Raw genomic sequence first — 20,444 nt, 5'->3', positions numbered from 1 at the left:
CTGTTGGTGGTGTTCAACCTAAGTTTCTTCTGGCAATTACTCTGATCTGCTCCCTGTCCACATTTTCCGCCAAGGCTTTTGTGGATTCGGGAGCAGCCCTGAACCTAATGGACTTGGATTTTGCTAAATGTTGTGGATTTCCTATGACACCTCTGCAGATGCCTATCCCTTTGAGGGGGATTGATGCTACTCCTTTGGCGAAAAATAAACCTCAGTTTTGGACCCAGGTGGTAATGCGGGTCGCCCCAAACCATCAAGAAAATTGCAGATTTTTGGTGTTGCATAATTTGCATGATACCATTGTTCTGGGGTTTCCCTGGTTGCAAATTCATAATCCAGTTTTGGATTGGAAATCTGTGTCTGTGGTGAGTTGGGGTTGTCGGTGTGCCCTTAGTGATGCTCCTGTTTTCTCCACCTCTCCTCAGTCGCATGATGTTCCTGATTATTTGGCGGACTTTTATGATGTATTTAGTGAGAATGAGTCTGCGTCTTTGCCTCCTCATAGGAGTTATGACTGTGCAATTGAGCTGAACCTGGGGGGGAAATTTCCTAAGGGTCGACTCTTCAATTTATCTGTACCCGAGCACGAGGCTATGCGATCCTATATTAAGGAGGCATTGGAGAAGGGTCATATTAGACCATCCTCTTCACCATTAGGTGCTGGGTTTTTTTTTTCGTGGCCAAAAAGGATGGTTCATTAAGACCTTGTATTGATTATCGTGCCCTCAACAAAATTACTGTTAAATATCAGTATCCGTTACCCCTGATTTCTGATTTATTCTCCAGAGTTAAAGGTGCTTGCTGGTTTACCAAGCTTGACGTCAGGGGGGCGTATAATCTTATCCGCATTAAGCAGGGGGATGAATGGAAGATGGCGTTTAATACTCCAGAGGGACATTTTGAGTACCTGGTGATGCCTTTTGGGCTCACTAATGCCCCTTCTGTCTTCCAGTGCTTCATGAACGACATTTTCCGAGACTTTGTGGATACATTTTTGATTATCTATCTGGATGATATTTTGATCTTCTCCAAGGATTGGGATTCTCATGTGGAACATGTTCGGACTGTGTTCCGGATCTTGAGGGAGACTTCCCTGTATGTCAAAGGATCGAAATGCCTTTTTGGGGTACAGAGGATTTCATTTTTGGGATTTATTTTGTCTCCGTCAACTATTGAAATGGACCCGGCCAAGGTACAGGCCATTTATGATTGGGTTCAGCCCACTTCTTTGAAGGCCCTCCAGAAGTTTTGGGGTTTTGCTAATTTTTATTGGAAATTTATAGCAAAATTTTCTAGTATTGCCAAGCCATTGACTGATCTGACTAAGAAGGGTGCTGATGTGTTGAATTGGTCTCCGGAGGCTGTTTCTTCCTTTCAGGAGCTGAAGAGAAGATTCACTTCTGCCCCGGTTTTGCGGCAACCTGATGTCGCACTCCTGTTCCAGGTAGAGGTGGACGTTTCTGAGATTGGTGCAGGAGCTGTTTTGTCCCAAAAGGATCCTGTAACATCTAAAATGAATCCCTGTGCTTTCTTTTCCCGAAAGTTCTCCCCATCTGAACGTAACTATGATGTGGGGAATTGGGAACTGTTGGCCATGAAATGGGCATTTGAGGAGTGGAGACATTGGTTGGAGGGAGCTAAACATCAAGTCATGGTCCTCACTGACCACAAGAACTTGATTTACCTGGACTCGGCCAAACGCTTGAACCCTAGACAGGCTAGATGGGCCTTGTTTATTACACGTTTTGATTTTGTGGTCTCTTTTCTTCCTGGCACTAAGAATGTCAAGGCTGACGCTCTTTCTAGGAGCTTCTTTGCTGATTCTCCTGTGGTGACCAAGCCTGCTACCATCTTAGGCGAAGGGGTAGTTCTTTCTGCCATCTCGCCCGATTTGAGACGTGCTCTGGAAGAGTTCCAGGAGGACAAACCTGAGCGTTGTCCCAGTGGAAAGTTGTATGTTCCTGACCAGTGGAAGAAGAGAGTGATGTCTGAAGTTCATTGCTCTGCATTGGCTGATCATCCAGGTATTTTTGGTACTAGAGATCTGGTGAGTCGGTCTTTTTGGTGGCCCACCTTGTCTCGTGTTGTCAGGAATTTTGTGCAGTCCTGTGGGACTTGCTCCCGGTCTAAACCTTGTTCTCGCTCTAGTGGGTTGTTGATGCCTTTGCCGGTCCCCAGGAGGCCATGGACCCATATTTCGATGGATTTCATTTCTGATATGCCTGTCTCTCAGAGAATGACTGTTATTTGGGTGATTTGTGATAGGTTCTCGAAGATGGTTCATCTTGTACCACTCCCTAAGTTGCCATCTTCTTCTGAGTTGGTGCCCCTGTTTTTGCAACAGGTGGTTCGCTTGCACGGGATTCCTCAGAACATTGTATCTGACAGAGGAGTCCAGTTTGTGTCTAGATTTTGGAGGACGTTCTGTTCCAAGCTGGGAATTCAGTTGTCCTTCTCCTCTGCGTTTCACCCTCAGACCAATGGGCAGACGGAGAGAACAAACCAGACCTTGGAGTCGTATTTGAGATGTTTTATTTCCTCTGATCAGGATGATTTGGTTTCATTTTTGCCCTTGGCCGAATTTGCTTTAAATAATAGAACTAGTTCTGCCACTTTGATGTCACCTTTTTTTGTAACTTTGGGTTTCATCCTCGATTTTCTTCAGGGCAGGTGGAGCCTTCTGCCTGCCCAGGTGTTGACACGGTGGTGGAGAGAATGCACCAGATCTGGGACCAAGTGGTGGATAAGTTATCTCTCTCCCAGGAAAAGGCCCAGCGGTTTTCCAACCGACATAGGACCGTTGGTCCCCAGTTTAAGGTGGGTGATATTGTTTGGTTATCATCAAAAAATATCGCTATGAAGGTGGCTTCTCCTAAGTTTAAGCCTAGATTTATTGGGCCTTACAAGATTTTGGAGATCATTAATCCGGTCTCTTTTCGGTTGGCTCTTCCTGTCACATTTAAAATCCATAATGTGTTTCATAAGTCCTTGTTGAAGAGGTTTGTTGAACCAGTAGTTCCTGGGGTGGCACTTCCGGACCCTGAATTGGTTGAAGGTAACATGGAATATGAGGTAGAAAAGATACTGGATTCCCGTCTGGCTAGACGGAGACTCCAGTATTTGGTTAAGTGGAAGGGTTATGGTCAGGAGGATAATTCCTGGGTCTCTGCCTCTGGTATTCATGCCAAAAGATTGGTGCGTGCCTTTCATCGGTATCACCCTGATCGCCCTGGTGGCGTGGATGAGGGTTCGGTGACCCCTCCTCAAGGGGGAGGTACTGTTATGAGTTCATTTTCCCCTTCACCATTGAGGTCTGATGAACTCCCTCTTCTGGTGAAGGAAGGTAGTGAGGCTGATTACCAAGCACCTGAGCTGGGAGAGGATGACTGGGCGACGGGGATCTCTGACTGGATATAAGGCAGCCGACGCCCTTCTGCCTCGCTGGTGATTTCTCTGTGGAATTCTAGGAGACCAGTCTGATTCCTGCTCCTCAAAAGCTAAGTTTTCTGCTTTGCCTTTTTGCATTTGTGTTTTGGTTTTAGTTTGCCTTGTTTTTCTGGATTCTGCCATTCCCTGCTGGGGTGAGCTGAATTCCTTTTTTGTCGGTTTGCTCTTTCTTCAGAAAATACCTGAGTACTGACATAGTCTTTTTGAAGCCTAGCGTCTTCATTGCCTTTTTCCCTGTCAGTCTGTTGGCTCTTATTTTGATAGGGGTTTTCGCGGATTGCAGACAGCAGCTTTCCTATCCTGTCCTATCTAGTTAGCTTGGGTCCCATCATTTGCTCAGTCTATCTTTCTATCTGTGTTAGTGTTTTTTCATCTTGCTTCACCGTCATTATATGTTGGGGGCTGCCTATTGCTTTTGGGTCCGCTCTGGGGCAGTTTAGATTTCCCTTTCTGTCTTTAGGCTAGGCAGTTCTCCGGCTGTGATCGAGGGGTCTAGGGCATCATAGGAACCCCCCACGGCTACTGCTAGTTGTTGTTGATAGGTTCAGGGTGTGACGAACAGCCCACCGCCGTTCGTCTACTTACGGGCGACACTAACGGGGGTCCCGCTGCCACCAAAACGCGACGGACAGCGGACCCTGTGTCACCACTATGTCACAATCCCACCACTGACCCGGGTGTATCAGCGGACGGAGGGACGTGACACAATGCCGGCACACGGCTATCACAGGCACCGTTGGGGCTTATCTTAGTTATCCCACCACCGGCACCATGTGACAAAAATATCCAGCAAGCTAATCTCGCTCTACAATTTGCCGCAGGGGGAGTTTAATTTGGATGCCCCACCACTGCTATCAATCTTCCAAGTACTGCGGGGATTTATGTATATCCCACTTTCTCAGTTCCACTTTGGAACTCGCAGCTCTCCGGCGCCCCCCTTACCCTCAGGTCAGTCAGGGAACTGCACCTAGGATAATTGGTCGCCGGACGGGCTGCCTGTTGTGAACCGGCAATTAGGCTTCTGCAGTAAGGGAATTATCAATGCTGTGGCTGAAGCCCCTTACTCAGCAATATAAGACCCTTCTAGACTGCCAGCAAGCCGTAATAGCCGTACACAACGCGCTGCCACCAGTCACGGTTACTTAATTCACAGTGTTAAATTAAGAGGGTCCGTGGCAAACCCCTTGAATTAGTAGCGATTATCTATCAAAGGCATATAGTTCGAGTCTTAGAGCATAGAGACAGATCTAAATAATAATTTCATTTATTTTCCGAAAGAGGACAGTGATTACAGATAAAAGTTGCTATAAAATTGAGACATAAAATATGTACAGTACAGGTATAAAATAAAAGTGGAGAAAACAAAGAGATTACACTCACAGTTCCATATTGTTCCTTAGGCAGACCATGCGGCTAAGGTGGGTGGAGGCGGAGCTGCACTTCTCCGCTCATCTGAGTTCTTGTCAGCACGGACTCTGCAGCTGTTCTGAGCTGGTTTGCCCAGGAAATGCCTTATAGACTTTCCTATGTGGCATCACAGAGAGGTGCATTCTGGGTTGATCCCACCTCTCTTATCCGAGTTATGTTTTGGCTACAAAACTTAGATTAGCTATAACTTTATGGGAGAAGCTGGTATGGACTCATCAGTGGTATCATGTTTCCCAGCGTAATGAGCCCATCAAGAAAACATCAAACATCTATGCGATATGACCGTCCATTTGGGCGCAAATCCTATCTCATGTTCTGGACAGGGTAGAACTTCGAAACATACGCGGTCTCGAAGCTGGGACCGCTCAGGTTACAAAAATATGATTTTCATATCTCTAGGGTATTTGGTTCTTATGGTATAGTCTCTCATAGTTTTATTCGTTTCAAACAAAGAAGTTTAGTTCCCGCACTTTTTCTCTTTCAGCTGAGAGAAGCCAAATGGTGTGAGGAAGATGGTCTAGCTAATTAACATTCCTGCTCTTCCAGAGGAAGTGGCAGGGTTGGTAAAACCTGGGGGGAAGGAATTCCTACTACTGACAGTTTACAATGTCCTAGGATGGAGGATTTGTTAGCACATTGCAACAGAAAACATATCTTGCAGATATTGTACATCACACCTCCCCCCTTAAGAGGGCGCTAAGGAGGCATTACCTCTCGGTAATCGGCCATGCGCACCTCAGCGGGTTCGCCCCGGCGGGACAACCCATCGGCATTGCCGTTTTCACTGCCCTTCCTGTGTTTTACAGTAAAATCGTACTGTTGAAGGGCAAGGCTCCAGCGGAGCAATCTTCCATTGGTTCCGGACACTGTGTGCAACCAGCTCAGAGGGTTGTGGTCGGTTACCACCGTGAAGGCGCGCCCATACAGGTAGGGCTGCAAACGCTGCAGTGCCCACACCATGGCCAGACACTCCTTCTCGATGGTCGAGTATGCCACTTCCCTCGGCAAAAGTTTCCGGCTCAGGTACAACACGGGGTGCTCTTGGTCCCCCGAGTCGACCTGGCTAAGCACAGCACCGAGGCCAAACTCGCTGGCGTCGGTCTGTACCAGAAACGGGCGACTGCTGTCGACTGCTCTCAACACTGGAGAGTTGCACAGGGCTGCTTTCAAAGCTTGGAAAGCCGCCTCACAGTCATCTGTCCAGTTGACTGTTTGGGGTAGCCTCTGCTTGGTGAGGTCAGTCAAGGGTTTGGCAAGGGCGCTATAGTCCTGTACGAACCGCCTATAGTACCCTGCAGTGCCCAAGAAGGACTTCACCTGTTTCTTGGTCCTGGGGGTGGGCCAGGACACGATTGCGTCCACTTTTCCTGGCTCCGGACTCATGGAACCCCCGCCTACCCGGTGCCCCAGGTAGTGGACCTTGCGCATGCCTATCTGGCACTTCCCCGGCTTGATGGTCAGGCCTGCCTGGTGAAGACGCTTGAGCACCTCCTGGAGGTGCTGAAGGTGTTCCTCCCAGGTGGAACTGAAGACGGCAATATCGTCTAAGTACGCCACCGCGTACTCCTCCAGTCCCCGAAGCAGGTGGTTGACCATCCGCTGGAAAGTGGCAGGGGCATTCTTCATGCCGAAGGGCATGACCGTGGACTCGTACAGTCCAAAGGGGGTGATAAAGGCGGATTTCTCCTGCGCCTCAGGGCTCAGGGGAATCTGCCAGTATCCCCGACTCAAATCCATGATGGATATGTAGTTGGCGTTTGTCAACCGCTCGAGCAGATCCTCGATGCGCGGCATTGGGTGGGCATCAGAGGTTGTGATGGAGTTGAGCCCCCTGTAGTCCACGCAGAACCGGGTGGTTCGATCCTTTTTAGGCACGAGGACTACAGGTGAAGCCCACGCACCTTTTGACCGTCGAATCACCCCCAGCCTTAACATCTCATCGACCTCTTGGCGCATGACTTGTTGCACCGTCTCAGAGATCCGATAGGGTGTTCGCCGTAATGGGGCATGATTCCCGGTGTCCACCTCATGAACCGCTAACTCCGTCCTCCCAGGACGGTTGGTGAACACGGGCCGGAAGAGTTCCAGGGTGGCCATCAACTGCTGGGACACGGTGAGCGAACCACTTATCTCCATGTCCTCAATGGACCCATTGGCCTTGGCCTGGGCCAGCATGTCCAGGAGGGAATCTTCCTCCCCATGCTCTGGCAGATTGCAGACTGGTAGGATGCAAGCTTCACGTTCGTAGTGCGCCTTCAGCATGTTGACGTGAAAGGCCTTGCGCCTACCCCGAGCATGGTCAAGCGTGACCACGTAGGTGACCGGGTTGAGCTGTTGGTGGACGACGTACGGGCCTTCCCAGGCTGCCTGAAGCTTATCCGTTGGTACCGGGACCAACGCCCACACCTTTTGACCCACCTGGTAGGTCCGCTCCCGGGCGTTCTGGTCGTACCAGCGCTTCTGGTCAGCCTGAGCCTGCGTCATGTTGTCATGCACCAACTGCGTCAAGGTCTGCATCTTGTCACGGAAGCGCATGACATAATCCACGATGGACACTTCTGTGGGGTTTGGCTCATCTTCCCAGGATTCTCTTATCAACCCAAGGGGTCCCCGGACTCGCCTGCCATACAGGAGCTCGAAGGGGGAGAACCCGGTCGAGGCCTGCGGAACTTCTCTGTAAGCGAACAGCAGGTGTGGGAGGTACCGCTCCCAGTCGCGCCCTTGGGTCTCAACCAGTATGCGGAGCATCTGTTTGAGGGTACCGTTGAAACGTTCACACAAACCGTTAGTCTGTGGGTGATACGGACTCGATACCAGCTGCGTCACCTGCATTTTCTCACAGAGAGCCTCCATTAGGCGAGACATGAATTGGGGCCCTTGATCGGTAAGCATCTCCCTGGGAAATCCTACTCTTGAAAAGATGGTCACCAGTGCGTCAGCCACCTTATCTGCCCTGGTTGAAAGCAGAGCTACTGCCTCTGGGTACCGGGTAGCGTAGTCTACCACGGTGAGAATGTATCGCTTTCCGGAGCTGCTGGGGACGGACAGCGGTCCTACAATATCCACCGCGATTCTCTGGAAAGGCTCCTCTATCACCGGCAAAGGAATAAGGGGAGCCTTAAGAGCAGGCCCCGCCTTACCCACTTTTTGACAGGTGGCACAGGAGCGGCAGTAGTGTGTTACATCTGTCCCCATCTTGGGCCAATAGAAGTGTTGAGACAGCCGTGCCTTTGTTTTGCTGATCCCCAAGTGTCCAGCGAGTGGAATCTCATGGGCAATCCGCAACAACTCAGTTCTGAACTGATAGGGGACGACCAGCTGTCTTTCCCTCAACCACTCCTTTTTAGGATCTCCGGGTACTGTCTCCCGGTACAACCTTCCTCGTTCCCAGAACACCCTCTCCTTATCAGACTTGGAGGTGGGCGTCTCGGCGAGACCTCTCAATTTCTCCAGGCTGGCATCTGAGTGCAGAGCAGCCTGGAACTCCATGCTGGAGGCTGCCAGAAGTGACGTCAGGGTCCCCTCTTTACTGGGACCCTCTGGAACCGGCTCTGGGTTCACCTCTGGTTCAGTCTCTCCTGTAGCAGCAGAGGGTCCAGAAGACAGTGCGTTATCTGCGATCTGGGCACTCTGACTGCGTGTGACAGCTGCTATGTATGCTGTCTCCCTGGGGATTTCTTCAGACCCACCAGCTGGTGCTGCCCTGGGCTCTACCTCCCCATCCACCCCCAACACTTCAGGAGCAGTGCTACTTATGGGCCAGTTACCTTCCTCGGTGGCACTGGTCAGCTGCATGGCATTACCTTCCTCATGGTCCCCATGCACCTCCCCATTTCCTTGAGCACCGTTGCTTACTCCTGCCAGGGGTTCCTCAGCCGTCTCACTCCGCAGAGTGATGGGGCTGAGCACTTCGGTACCTGTGGACACATCTACCGCTTCAAAGAAAGGGTTAACGGGTTCAGTCGGCACAGATACATCAACATCATCATCATCCTTCCTAGGAGAAGAATGGTTATCAGTTTGCTTTGGTACATTCACATCAGCATCAGCATCGTACCTGGGGAAAGAATGGTTGTTAGTTGCATCATTACTCATCAAGGCATTAGCAGGTAACACATTCAGTTTCCCCTCATCATCATCATCATCAGGGTTAACGTTACCCTTATTATCAGTTTGGGGAAGGGTGTCAGGGACGTAGTATGCAACCATCCGCCCCAAGTCAGTCCCCAATAAAACATCAGTGGGCAGGTTTTCAGACACTCCCACCTCCCTCAACCCGCTCCCGGCACCCCAGTCAAGAAAAACTCGTGCCACTGGCAAGGGACAACGGGTTCCTCCAATCCCGGTGACAGTCAGGGTTTTCCCCTCAACAAACTCTTCAGGGGCCGCCAGTCCAGGACGGATGAGGGTTCGTTCAGCCCCGGTGTCCTTGAGGCCTGTAGCAAGACGGGCCCCCACCTGAACAGGTTGAACGTTGTCGTCAGCCCTCCCAACCACACCTCCCACCAAAAGAACAGAGGCGTTGGGCCCGGGGGCCTTGGCTGGGGGGTTCTTCGGCCTATTCGGACAGGTGTAAAAGAAGTGACCAGGCCGCTGGCAGTGGTGACACAGGCGACTGTCAGTAGCCGGCCTGCTGTTGGCAACAGGGACAGGGCCTCCGGAGGGACGGCTAGCTGGGGCATTGGGGTTGGTTGCTGGCTTACCCCCTTTCCAGCTGGTGGCGACTGGCCTCCGCGTCTCGGGCTTCCGATTGGCCTCGTGGTTGTCGGCGATCTGCGCCGCTTTGTCCGCGTTCGTTGGTTCGCGGTCCAGGATGAACTGTCGGACCTCAGCTGGGCAGAGATGCAGGAACTGGTCTTTGATCATCAGGTCCCGTAGCTGCTCAAAGGTTTCAACGGACAGTCCATGGATCCACTGGTCAAAGTGGGTCCTGAGTCCTTGCACCACATCACTGTAGCTATCATGTGGGCCACGTTGGAGGTGTCGGAACTTCTTTCGGTATACCTCAGGTGTCAGCCGGTATTTGGCGATCAGCGCCTGCTTTATGGCGTCATAGTCGTCATCGGCTTCTGGCGGAAGAGAAGCAAATGCCTCCAGGGCTTTGCCTTTTAGCCCTGGGGTCAAGTACCTTGCCCATTGGTCTCTAGGCAGCAGGTACTGTCTGCAGGCTTTCTCAAAGGCTCGCAGAAATGTGTCCAAGTCCCCATCCTTTTCCATCACGGGAAAATGCTCTGGCCGGGGTTTAGGAGTCTGGACGCTGCTGGGCTCACTACTTCGGGCTGTGGGGGCATTCCCACCCCGCTGGAGTACCTCCAGTTCATGGGCCCTCTGCGCCTCCCTCTCGGCTCGCTGCTCTGCTCTCTCAGCCTCCGCTCGGCGCTCAGCTCTCTCAGCCTGGGCTTGACGCTCGGCTTGGGCCTCCTGCCGATATTGCTGGATCAGCCTCACCCGCCCATCACTGTCTTCGGCGGGGAGTGCGTCCAAGGCCATTTGCAGATAGGGGTCCACCCCGTCCTGGTTGAATGTGGGGCCAGCGCTCAGGAGTGGAGCCTCTGCTGCAGCCCCATTGCCACTTGGGCCAACTTCTGCACTTGCTGGATTCTGGTCGTTGTCCAGCTGCACTAGAGCCGCGATCATTTGAGCTCTGTTTTTGTTCGTGGCGTCAAGGCCTTGGTACGTGCATAACCCAGCAAGAACTTCCTTTGTCTGCCGGTTGTACCAAGGTTCTCCTTTTGCCGCCATGGTTGCCAAATAAAAGATAGAAAAAGAAAAACGAAGAAATGGGAGGGAATACTTGTACGTACACACAAATGTCTCAGAACTAGTAACCACTGAGTCTGTTCTCCAAAACCTATGATGCAGGATTCCCGCAGGAACCGTGCAGGTTTTTAGTGAGAGGAATGATTGCTCAAACCAAATCACTAATGCTCTAGGATTATCCCACCGCTCTGCCACCAATATGTGACGAACAGCCCACCGCCGTTCGTCTACTTACGGGCGACACTAACGGGGGTCCCGCTGCCACCAAAACGCGACGGACAGCGGACCCTGTGTCACCACTATGTCACAATCCCACCACTGACCCGGGTGTATCAGCGGACGGAGGGACGTGACACAATGCCGGCACACGGCTATCACAGGCACCGTTGGGGCTTATCTTAGTTATCCCACCACCGGCACCATGTGACAAAAATATCCAGCAAGCTAATCTCGCTCTACAATTTGCCGCAGGGGGAGTTTAATTTGGATGCCCCACCACTGCTATCAATCTTCCAAGTACTGCGGGGATTTATGTATATCCCACTTTCTCAGTTCCACTTTGGAACTCGCAGCTCTCCGGCGCCCCCCTTACCCTCAGGTCAGTCAGGGAACTGCACCTAGGATAATTGGTCGCCGGACGGGCTACCTGTTGTGAACCGGCAATTAGGCTTCTGCAGTAAGGGAATTATCAATGCTGTGGCTGAAGCCCCTTACTCAGCAATATAAGACCCTTCTAGACTGCCAGCAAGCCGTAATAGCCGTACACAACGCGCTGCCACCAGTCACGGTTACTTAATTCACAGTGTTAAATTAAGAGGGTCCGTGGCAAACCCCTTGAATTAGTAGCGATTATCTATCAAAGGCGTATAGTTCGAGTCTTAGAGCATGGAGACAGATCTAAATAATTATTTCATTTATTTTCCGAAAGAGGACAGTGATTACAGATAAAAGTTGCTATAAAATTGAGACATAAAATATGTACAGTACAGGTATAAAATAAAAGTGGAGAAAACAAAGAGATTACACTCACAGTTCCATATTGTTCCTTAGGCAGACCATGCGGCTAAGGTGGGTGGAGGCGGAGCTGCACTTCTCCGCTCATCTGAGTTCTTGTCAGCACGGACTCTGCAGCTGTTCTGAGCTGGTTTGCCCAGGAAATGCCTTATAGACTTTCCTATGTGACATCACAGAGAGGTGCATTCTGGGTTGATCCCACCTCTCTTATCCGAGTTATGTTTTGGCTACAAAACTTAGATTAGCTATAACTTTATGGGAGAAGCTGGTATGGACTCATCAGTGGTATCATGTTTCCCAGCGTAATGAGCCCATCAAGAAAACATCAAACATCTATGCGATATGACCGTCCATTTGGGCGCAAATCCTATCTCATGTTCTGGACAGGGTAGAACTTCGAAACATACGCGGTCTCGAAGCTGGGACCGCTCAGGTTACAAAAATATGATTTTCATATCTCTAGGGTATTTGGTTCTTATGGTATAGTCTCTCATAGTTTTATTCGTTTCAAACAAAGAAGTTTAGTTCCCGCACTTTTTCTCTTTCAGCTGAGAGAAGCCAAATGGTGTGAGGAAGATGGTCTAGCTAATTAACATTCCTGCTCTTCCAGAGGAAGTGGCAGGGTTGGTAAAACCTGGGGGGAAGGAATTCCTACTACTGACAGTTTACAATGTCCTAGGATGGAGGATTTGTTAGCACATTGCAACAGAAAACATATCTTGCAGATATTGTACATCACACAGGGGTCTGCAATCCGATAGCTGCCAACTTCTCTGGTTTTCTGGACTGAGCTAGCATTTCTGTTTTTGCCTCCTACAGGTGACTCATTCATAACAATTCCCTAGTAAGGGTTTAGGTGCAGGGCGATTCAGGGTTTTGAGGTTCCTGATCGTCTCCCGGTGCGGAACCGGCCTAGGGAACGCTAGGAGTGTAGAGACACTGACTCGGGAGTGCAGGAGGTCTCCACGTCCCCATTCCCTATCGCAAGGCTACCATTGTTATTGTTACCCAGGTTTCCTCTTTTCCCCTATGTCTTATTGTATTAGTTACCGGCCTGCTGGCCGCGTCACATAGGACAATCACACGTGCCGCGTCCTGTTGTATCAGTTACCGGCCTGCTGGCTGTCTCACCCAGGGCGGGGCACGTGACAGGAAGGTTTACTAACCCGGATCAACCTTTACACTTGACAGCAGGGGGCGCGGGATAATGGGGAGAAACCTGGCGGGAAGACGGAGCGCACAGCGGGGGTAGTTTGGGGCAGCAACCTCTGAGCAGAGTGATGGTGCAGGCCCGCGCTATCGACCCCCCCAGCTAAGTACAGTGACTGAGCGGAGACCTTCTGTACGCCCGCTGACTCTTGCATCCCGAGGTGCCGGACACTCCGGGCCGCCTGAGACTGACCGGGTGACTGGCATAGAACTCTGTCCTTCCTCATCCGTGGTTTACTGCCAAGCTGAGTTACACTCGGGCAGTGACATGAAGTATCCGGATCCAGGACCCCGCACAGGTCAGCGAGGACTCGGGTAGTGACACAGACTACTCTGCATTCCGCACGAAGTATCCGGATCCAGGACCCCGCACAGGTCAGCGAGGACTCGGGCAGTGACACAGCCTACTCTGCATTCCGCACGACGTATCCGGATCCAGGACCCTGCACAGGTCAGCGAGGACTCGGGCAGTGACACAGACTCCTCTGCATTCCACATGACGTATCCGGATCCAGAACCCCGCACAGGTCAGCGAGGACTCGGGCAGTGAAACAAACTACTCTACATTCCGCACGATGTATCCGGATCCAGGACCCCGCGCAGGTCAGCGAGGACTCGGGCAGTGACACAGACTACTCTGCATTCCACACGACGTGTCCGGATCCAGGACACCGCACAGGTCAGCGAGGACTCGGGCAGTGACACAGACTCCTCTGCATTCCGCACGACGTATCCAGATCCAGGACCCAGCACAGGTCAGCGAGGACTCGGGCAGTGACACAGACTACTCTGCATTCCGCACGACGTATCCGGATCCAGGACACCGCACAGGTCAGCGAGGACTCGGGCAGTGACACAGACTCCTCTGCATTCCACACGACGTATCCGGATCCAGGACACCGCACAGGTCAGCGAGGACTCGGGCAGTGACACAGACTACTCTGCATTCCACACGACGTGTCCGGATCCAGGACCCTGCACAGGTCAGCGAGGACTCGGGCAGTGACACAGACTACTCTGCATTCCACATGACGAATCCGGATCCAGGACACCGCACAGGTCAGCGAGGACTCGGGCAGTGACACAGACTCCTCTGCATTCCGCACAACGTATCCGGATCCAGGACCCCACACAGGTCAGCGAGGACTCGGGCAGTGACACAGACTACTCTGCATTCCGCACGACGTATCCGGATCCAGGACCCTGCACAGGTCAGCGAGGACTCGGGCAGTGACACAGACTCCTCTGCATTCCACACGACGTATCCGGATCCAGGTCCCCGCACAGGTCAGCGAGGACTCGGGCAGTGACACAGACTCCTCTGCATTCCACACGACGTATCCGGATCCAGGACACCGCACAGGTCAGCGAGGACTCGGGCAGTGACACAGACTCCTCTGCATTCCGCACGACGTATCCGGATCCAGGTCCCCGCACAGGTCAGTGAGGACTCGGGCAGTGACACAGACTACTCTGCATTCCACATGACGTGTCCGGATCCAGGACCCCGCACAGGTCAGCGAGGACTCGGGCAGTGACACAGACTACTCTGCATTCCGCACAACGTATCCGGATCCAGGTCCCCGCACAGGTCAGCGAGGACTCGGGCAGTGACACAGACTACTCTGCATTCCGCACAACGTATCCGGATCCAGGTCCCCGCACAGGTCAGCGAGGACTCGGGCAGTGACACAGACTCCTCTGCATTCCACACAATGTGTCCGGATCCAGGACACCGCACAGGTCAGCGAGGACTCGGGCAGTGACACAGACTCCTCTGCATTCCGCACGACGTGTCCGGATCCAGGACCCCGCACAGGTCAGCGAGGACTCGGGCAGTGACACAGACTACTCTGCATTCCGCACGACGTGTCCGGATCCAGGACACCGCACAGGTCAGCGAGGACTCGGGCAGTGACACAGACTCCTCTGCATTCCGCACGACGTGTCCGGATCCAGGACCCCGCACAGGTCAGCGAGGACTCGGGCAGTGACACAGACTACTCTGCATTCCGCACGACGTGTCCGGATCCAGGACACCGCACAGGTCAGCGAGGACTCGGGCAGTGACACAGACTCCTCTGCATTCCGCACGACGTGTCCGGATCCAGGACCCCGCACAGGTCAGCAAGGACTTGGGCAGTGACACAGACTCCTCTGCATTCCACATGACGTGTCCGGATCCAGGACCCCGCACAGGTCAGCAAGGACTTGGGCAGTGACACAGACTCCTCTGCATTCCACATGACGTGTCCGGATCCAGGACCCCGCACAGGTCAGCAAGGACTTGGGCAGTGACACAGACTCCTCTGCATTCCACATGACGTGTCCGGATCCAGGACCCCGCACAGGTCAGCGAGGACTCGGGCAGTGACACAGACTACTCTGCATTCCACACAATGTGTCCGGATCCAGGACACCGCACAGGTCAGCGAGGACTCGGGCAGTGACACAGACTCCTCTGCATTCCGCACGACGTGTCCGGATCCAGGACCCCGCACAGGTCAGCAAGGACTTGGGCAGTGACACAGACTCCTCTGCATTCCACATGACGTGTCCGGATCCAGGACCCCGCACAGGTCAGCAAGGACTTGGGCAGTGACACAGACTCCTCTGCATTCCGCACGACGTATCCGGATCCAGGACACCGCACAGGTCATTGAGGACTCGAGCAGTGACACAGACTACTCTGCATTCCACATGACGTATCCGGATCCAGGACCCCGCACAGGTCAGCGAGGACTCGGGCAGTGACACAGACTCCTCTGCATTCCGCACGACGTATCCGGATCCAGGACACCGCACAGGTCAGCGAGGACTCGGGCAGTGACACAGACTACTCTGCATTCCGCACGACGTATCCGGATCCATGACCCCGCACAGGTCATTGAGGACTCGGGCAGTGACACAGACTACTCTGCATTCCACATGACGTATCCGGATCCAGGACCCCGCACAGGTCAGCAAGGACTTGGGCAGTGACACAGACTCCTCTGCATTCCGCACGACGTATCCGGATCCAGGACCCCGCACAGGTCATTGAGGACTCGGGCAGTGACACAGACTACTCTGCATTCCACATGACGTATCCGGATCCAGGACCCCGCACAGGTCAGCGAGGACTCGGGCAGTGACACAGACTCCTCTGCATTCCACACGACGTATCCGGATCCAGGACCCCGCACAGGTCAGCGAGGACTCGGGCAGTGACACAGACTACTCTGCATTTCGCACGACGTATCCGGATCCAGGACCCCGCACAGGTCAGCGAGGACTTGGGCAGTGACACAGACTACTCTGCATTTCGCACGACGTGTCCGGATCCAGGACCCCGCACAGGTCAGCGAGGACTCAGGCAGTGACACAGACTACTCTGCATTTCGCACGACGTATCCGGATCCAGGACCCCGCACAGGTCAGCGAGGACTCGGGCAGTGACACAGACTACTCTGCATTTCGCACAACGTGTCCGGATCCAGGACCCCGCACAGGTCAGCGAGGACTTGGGCAGTGACACAGACTACTCTGCATTTCGCACAACGTGTCCGGATCCAGGACCCCGCACAGGTCAGCGAGGACTTGGGCAGTGACACAGACTACTCTGCATTTCGCACGACGTGTCCGGATCCAGGACCCCGCACAGGTCAGCGAGGACTCAGGCAGTGACACAGACTACTCTGCATTCCACACGACGTATCCGGATCCAGGACCCCGCACAGGTCAGCGAGGACTCGGGCTGTGACACAGACTACTCTGCATTTCGCACAACGTGTCCGGATCCAGGACCCCGCACAGGTCAGCGAGGACTTGGGCAGTGACACAGACTCCTCTGCATTTCGCACGACGTGTCCGGATCCAGGACCCCGCACAGGTCAGCGAGGACTCAGGCAGTGACACAGACTACTCTGCATTCCACACGACGTATCCGGATCCAGGACCCCGCACAGGTCAGCGAGGACTCGGGCAGTGACACAGACTACTCTGCATTTCGCACAACGTGTCCGGATCCAGGACCCCGCACAGGTCAGCGAGGACTTGGGCAGTGACACAGACTACTCTGCATTTCGCACGACGTGTCCGGATCCAGGACCCCGCACAGGTCAGCGAGGACTCAGGCAGTGACACAGACTACTCTGCATTTCGCACGACGTGTCCGGATCCAGGACCCCGCACAGGTCAGCGAGGACTCAGGCAGTGACACAGACTACTCTGCATTCCACACGACGTATCCGGATCCAGGACCCCGCACAGGTCAGCGAGGACTCGGGCAGTGACACAGACTACTCTGCATTTCGCACAACGTGTCCGGATCCAGGACCCCGCACAGGTCAGCGAGGACTTGGGCAGTGACACAGACTACTCTGCATTTCGCACGACGTGTCCGGATCCAGGACCCCGCACAGGTCAGCGAGGACTCAGGCAGTGACACAGACTACTCTGCATTCCACACGACGTATCCGGATCCAGGACCCCGCACAGGTCAGCGAGGACTCGGGCAGTGACACAGACTACTCTGCATTTCGCACAACATGTCCGGATCCAGGACCCTGCACAGGTCAGCGAGGACTAGTCGCCACCGTCAGGAACCATATCCGCAATTTCTTCAGGATGACCCCGTAATCATCACGCGCCAGTTGCCAAGTAAGGCGCCACTGTTGGAACTTAGGAGTCTGCCTACAAGAAGTCGTCGGACTGATAAGTTTAACCCCTTATGAACAGTTGCTTTTTCTAATGCCATTGTTGTTCTTTCCCACCCTCATACTGTGCCTTTTCCTCTCTCCATACCCCTGCTTATGCCCAACACCTCTCTGTGTGGTGTAACTCTCTGTTAAAAAACCTGTTAACGCTTGTTCTGCCTCCTGTCCCTCACTGCATCCCGCAGTCTGCTCACAGTGGTGGAGTCCTGTAGTTGGGTGATGGTGGGTCCTGTAGTCATGCGGTGGCAGGGTCCTGTAGTCTGGGTGATGGATGGGTCCTGTAGTTGTGTGGTGGCGGGGTCTTGTAGTCTGGGTGATGGCGGGGTCCTGTAGTTGTGTGGTGGCGGGGTCCTGTAGTCGGGTGGTGGCGGGATCCTGTAGTCGGGTGGTGGCGGGATCCTGTAGTTGTGTGATGGAAGGGTACTGTATTCGGGTGATGGCAGGGTCCTGTAGTCGGGTGATGGCAGGTCCTGTAGTCTGGGTGATGGCGGGGTCCTGTAGTCGGGTGGTGGCGGGGTCCTGTAGTCGGGTGGTGGCGGGATCCTGTAGTTGTGTGATGGAAGGGTACTGTATTCGGGTGATGGCAGGGTCCTGTAGTCGGGTGATGGCAGGTCCTGTAGTCTGGGTGATGGCGGGGTCCTGTAGTCGGGTGGTGGCGGGGTCTTGTAGTCTGGGTGATGGCGGGGTCCTGTAGTCGGGTGGTGGCGGGGTCCTGTAGTCGGGTGGTGGCGGGGTCCTGTAGTTGTGTGATGGAAGGGTACTGTATTCGGGTGATGGCAGGGTCCTGTAGTCGGGTGATGGCAGGTCCTGTAGTCTGGGTGATGGTGGGGTCCTGTAGTCGGGTGGTGGCGGGGTCTTGTAGTCTGGGTGATGGTGGGGTCCTGTAGTCGGGTGGTGGCGGGGTCTTGTAGTCTGGGTGATGGTGGGGTCCTGTAGTCGGGTGGTGGCGGGGTCTTGTAGTCTGGGTGATGGTGGGGTCCTGTAGTCGGGTGGTGGCGGGGTCTTGTAGTCTGGGTGATGGTGGGGTCCTGTAGTCGTGTGCAGGGCCGTACTGGCCATCTGGCAAATGCCAGAAGGGCCTGTCTGGTCATGGGCTGTCTTATCTGCTAGATTATTAACAGAATCAGTGTTCTCAAGATACCCATACTGTTAAGAGTTGTGACGGAGCACAAAATCGCTGACTGTCACATACCCCAGCAGACCACGGATATCATTAGAACTACTGGTCGTGTAGTAAATCTTGCTTGTGGATGGAGACACAATTTCTAGAGCCAGGGTTGAATTTTAGTCCCAGTCCGTACCTGGTCGTGTGGTGGCGGGGTCCTGTAGTCTGGGTGATGGTGGGGTCCTGTAGTGGGGTGCTGTTGGGATCCTGTAGTTATGTAGTTGGGGTCCTGTAGTTGGGTGATGGCGGGGGTCCCATTGGCGGGGTCCTATAGTGATGGCGGTGGTGTAGCGAGTCACCTTTTCCAGCAGGAGCACCATCCTGGGCCTCAGCGCTAGGATACATGCTCTGTTCTTCCTCCTGTGGGCGGGGTCCTGTAGTCGAGGGGTGTCGGGGTCCTGTAGTTGGGTGGTGGTGTGGTCCTGTAATCGGGTGATGGTGGGGTCCTGTGAGTAGGGGTCCTATGAGTGGGAGTCCTATGTGCGGGGTCCTGTAGTGATGGTGGTGGTGTAACGAGTTTCTCCCTGTCATCTTCTCCCGCAGGAGCACTTTCTTAGGCCTCAGTGCTGGGATTCGCGCTCCGTCCTTCCTCCTGCTTCTCGTTTTTATTTCAATGGTGAAGAAAAAGTTTTCTGCACGAAAAGAGAGCGAGCAAGAAAACAGCACAAAGAAGCCGGCGAGCCCTGAAGATGGCGGAAAAGGGGCGCAGGAAGCCCCCGAAATAGAGAAGCAGACTTTTATATAACGTCCACAACCCTGTCATTATGTGAATGATGGGAGTGTGAATCCCCGGATGATGGGAGTGATAGTATGTGTGGTCACATGTCCTCTCCTACCAGGGACTGCCCGAATAAAGTGCACGCAGCCCACCACAGCCTTCCCCTTCTTCACTGGGAGCCCCGGCCTCTATATCACACTGGGGACTCCGAGGTATTTACTGGTAATGGAGGGAGATAAGGTGGAGCTCGGCCTCTATTTCACACCGGGGGTGCTCCGAGGTATATACTGGTAATGGAAGGAGATAAGGGGGAGCCCAGGCCTCCACACCAAACAGGGGCTCCGAGGTATGTACTGGTTATGGAGGAAGATAAGGGGGAGCCCTGGCCTCTATGTAATAGGCTGCCAGGGCAGTAGTCATGGCCGAGCACTCTGGTGTATCTGTGCCCTGGCCTCCTCTCACATGAACACAGCATTCATTAACCAGCATACCTGTGCCTTCTCTCACTGCGCCGTCAAGGATACCACTGTGGTGCTGAAGCCTTTCTGCAATTGGTTTTGCAAGAATTGAGACACAGTCCTGTTCAAATGCAACATGTGAAACTTTACTGGTACAACTTGGCAGCACATTCTTGTCAGTAACAACATCAACAGCAAGTGCCATGCAGTTCCCATTCTGCTCTTTCCCTGCACTCAGTTCCATGTCCTAAAGTACAATATGGGGTAATAGCGCCTTAGGCGGTACTGCAGAGTTCTCACTGTGCTTGGGGATTCTCTAGTCCGCTTCGCCCCGGTCCTGAGAGCATCGGCCCATGCAATAATCTTCCACATGTTGAACAATCTGCGCCCTGTACTATTCCAGACCTCTTTCTCCAGCTATGAACTGCTGCAATCCTGCTGCTTGACACCATTCTTCTGTCCTATAGACGCCGAATGGCAAAGCTTCTCTTATAACGTTACGTGGCTGCTGTGGTGTCCTGTGCCTAGAGCCCATGTGGACTATTTGG

The 20,444-nt window shown here is 53.4% G+C and overlaps 1 protein-coding gene across 3 annotated transcripts in view; it reads left to right on the top strand.

Moving 5' to 3' along the window:
- LOC141075022 (solute carrier organic anion transporter family member 1C1-like) overlaps positions 1-19,589 on the top strand; it is a 139,269-nt gene extending 119,680 nt beyond the window's left edge. For 2 of the 3 annotated variants that reach the window (XM_073562341.1, XM_073562342.1), the window contains exon 15: positions 19,264-19,589. In XM_073562341.1, the coding sequence (XP_073418442.1) occupies positions 19,264-19,465 (202 nt within the window). In that variant the 3' untranslated portion in view covers positions 19,466-19,589. The remainder of the gene's footprint in view (positions 1-19,263) is intronic. The other variant, XM_073562343.1, reaches the window with a different exon arrangement.
- Positions 19,590-20,444: the final 855 nt, after the last annotated feature.

Source organism: Dendrobates tinctorius, unplaced genomic scaffold, assembly GCF_039654945.1.
Source record: "Dendrobates tinctorius isolate UK_male_01 unplaced genomic scaffold, ASM3965494v1 ptg000348l, whole genome shotgun sequence".
NCBI lineage: Eukaryota > Metazoa > Chordata > Amphibia > Anura > Dendrobatidae > Dendrobates > Dendrobates tinctorius.
The sequence above is the reverse complement of the archived record's forward strand: the minus strand, read 5'-3'. Positions and strand labels throughout refer to the sequence as shown.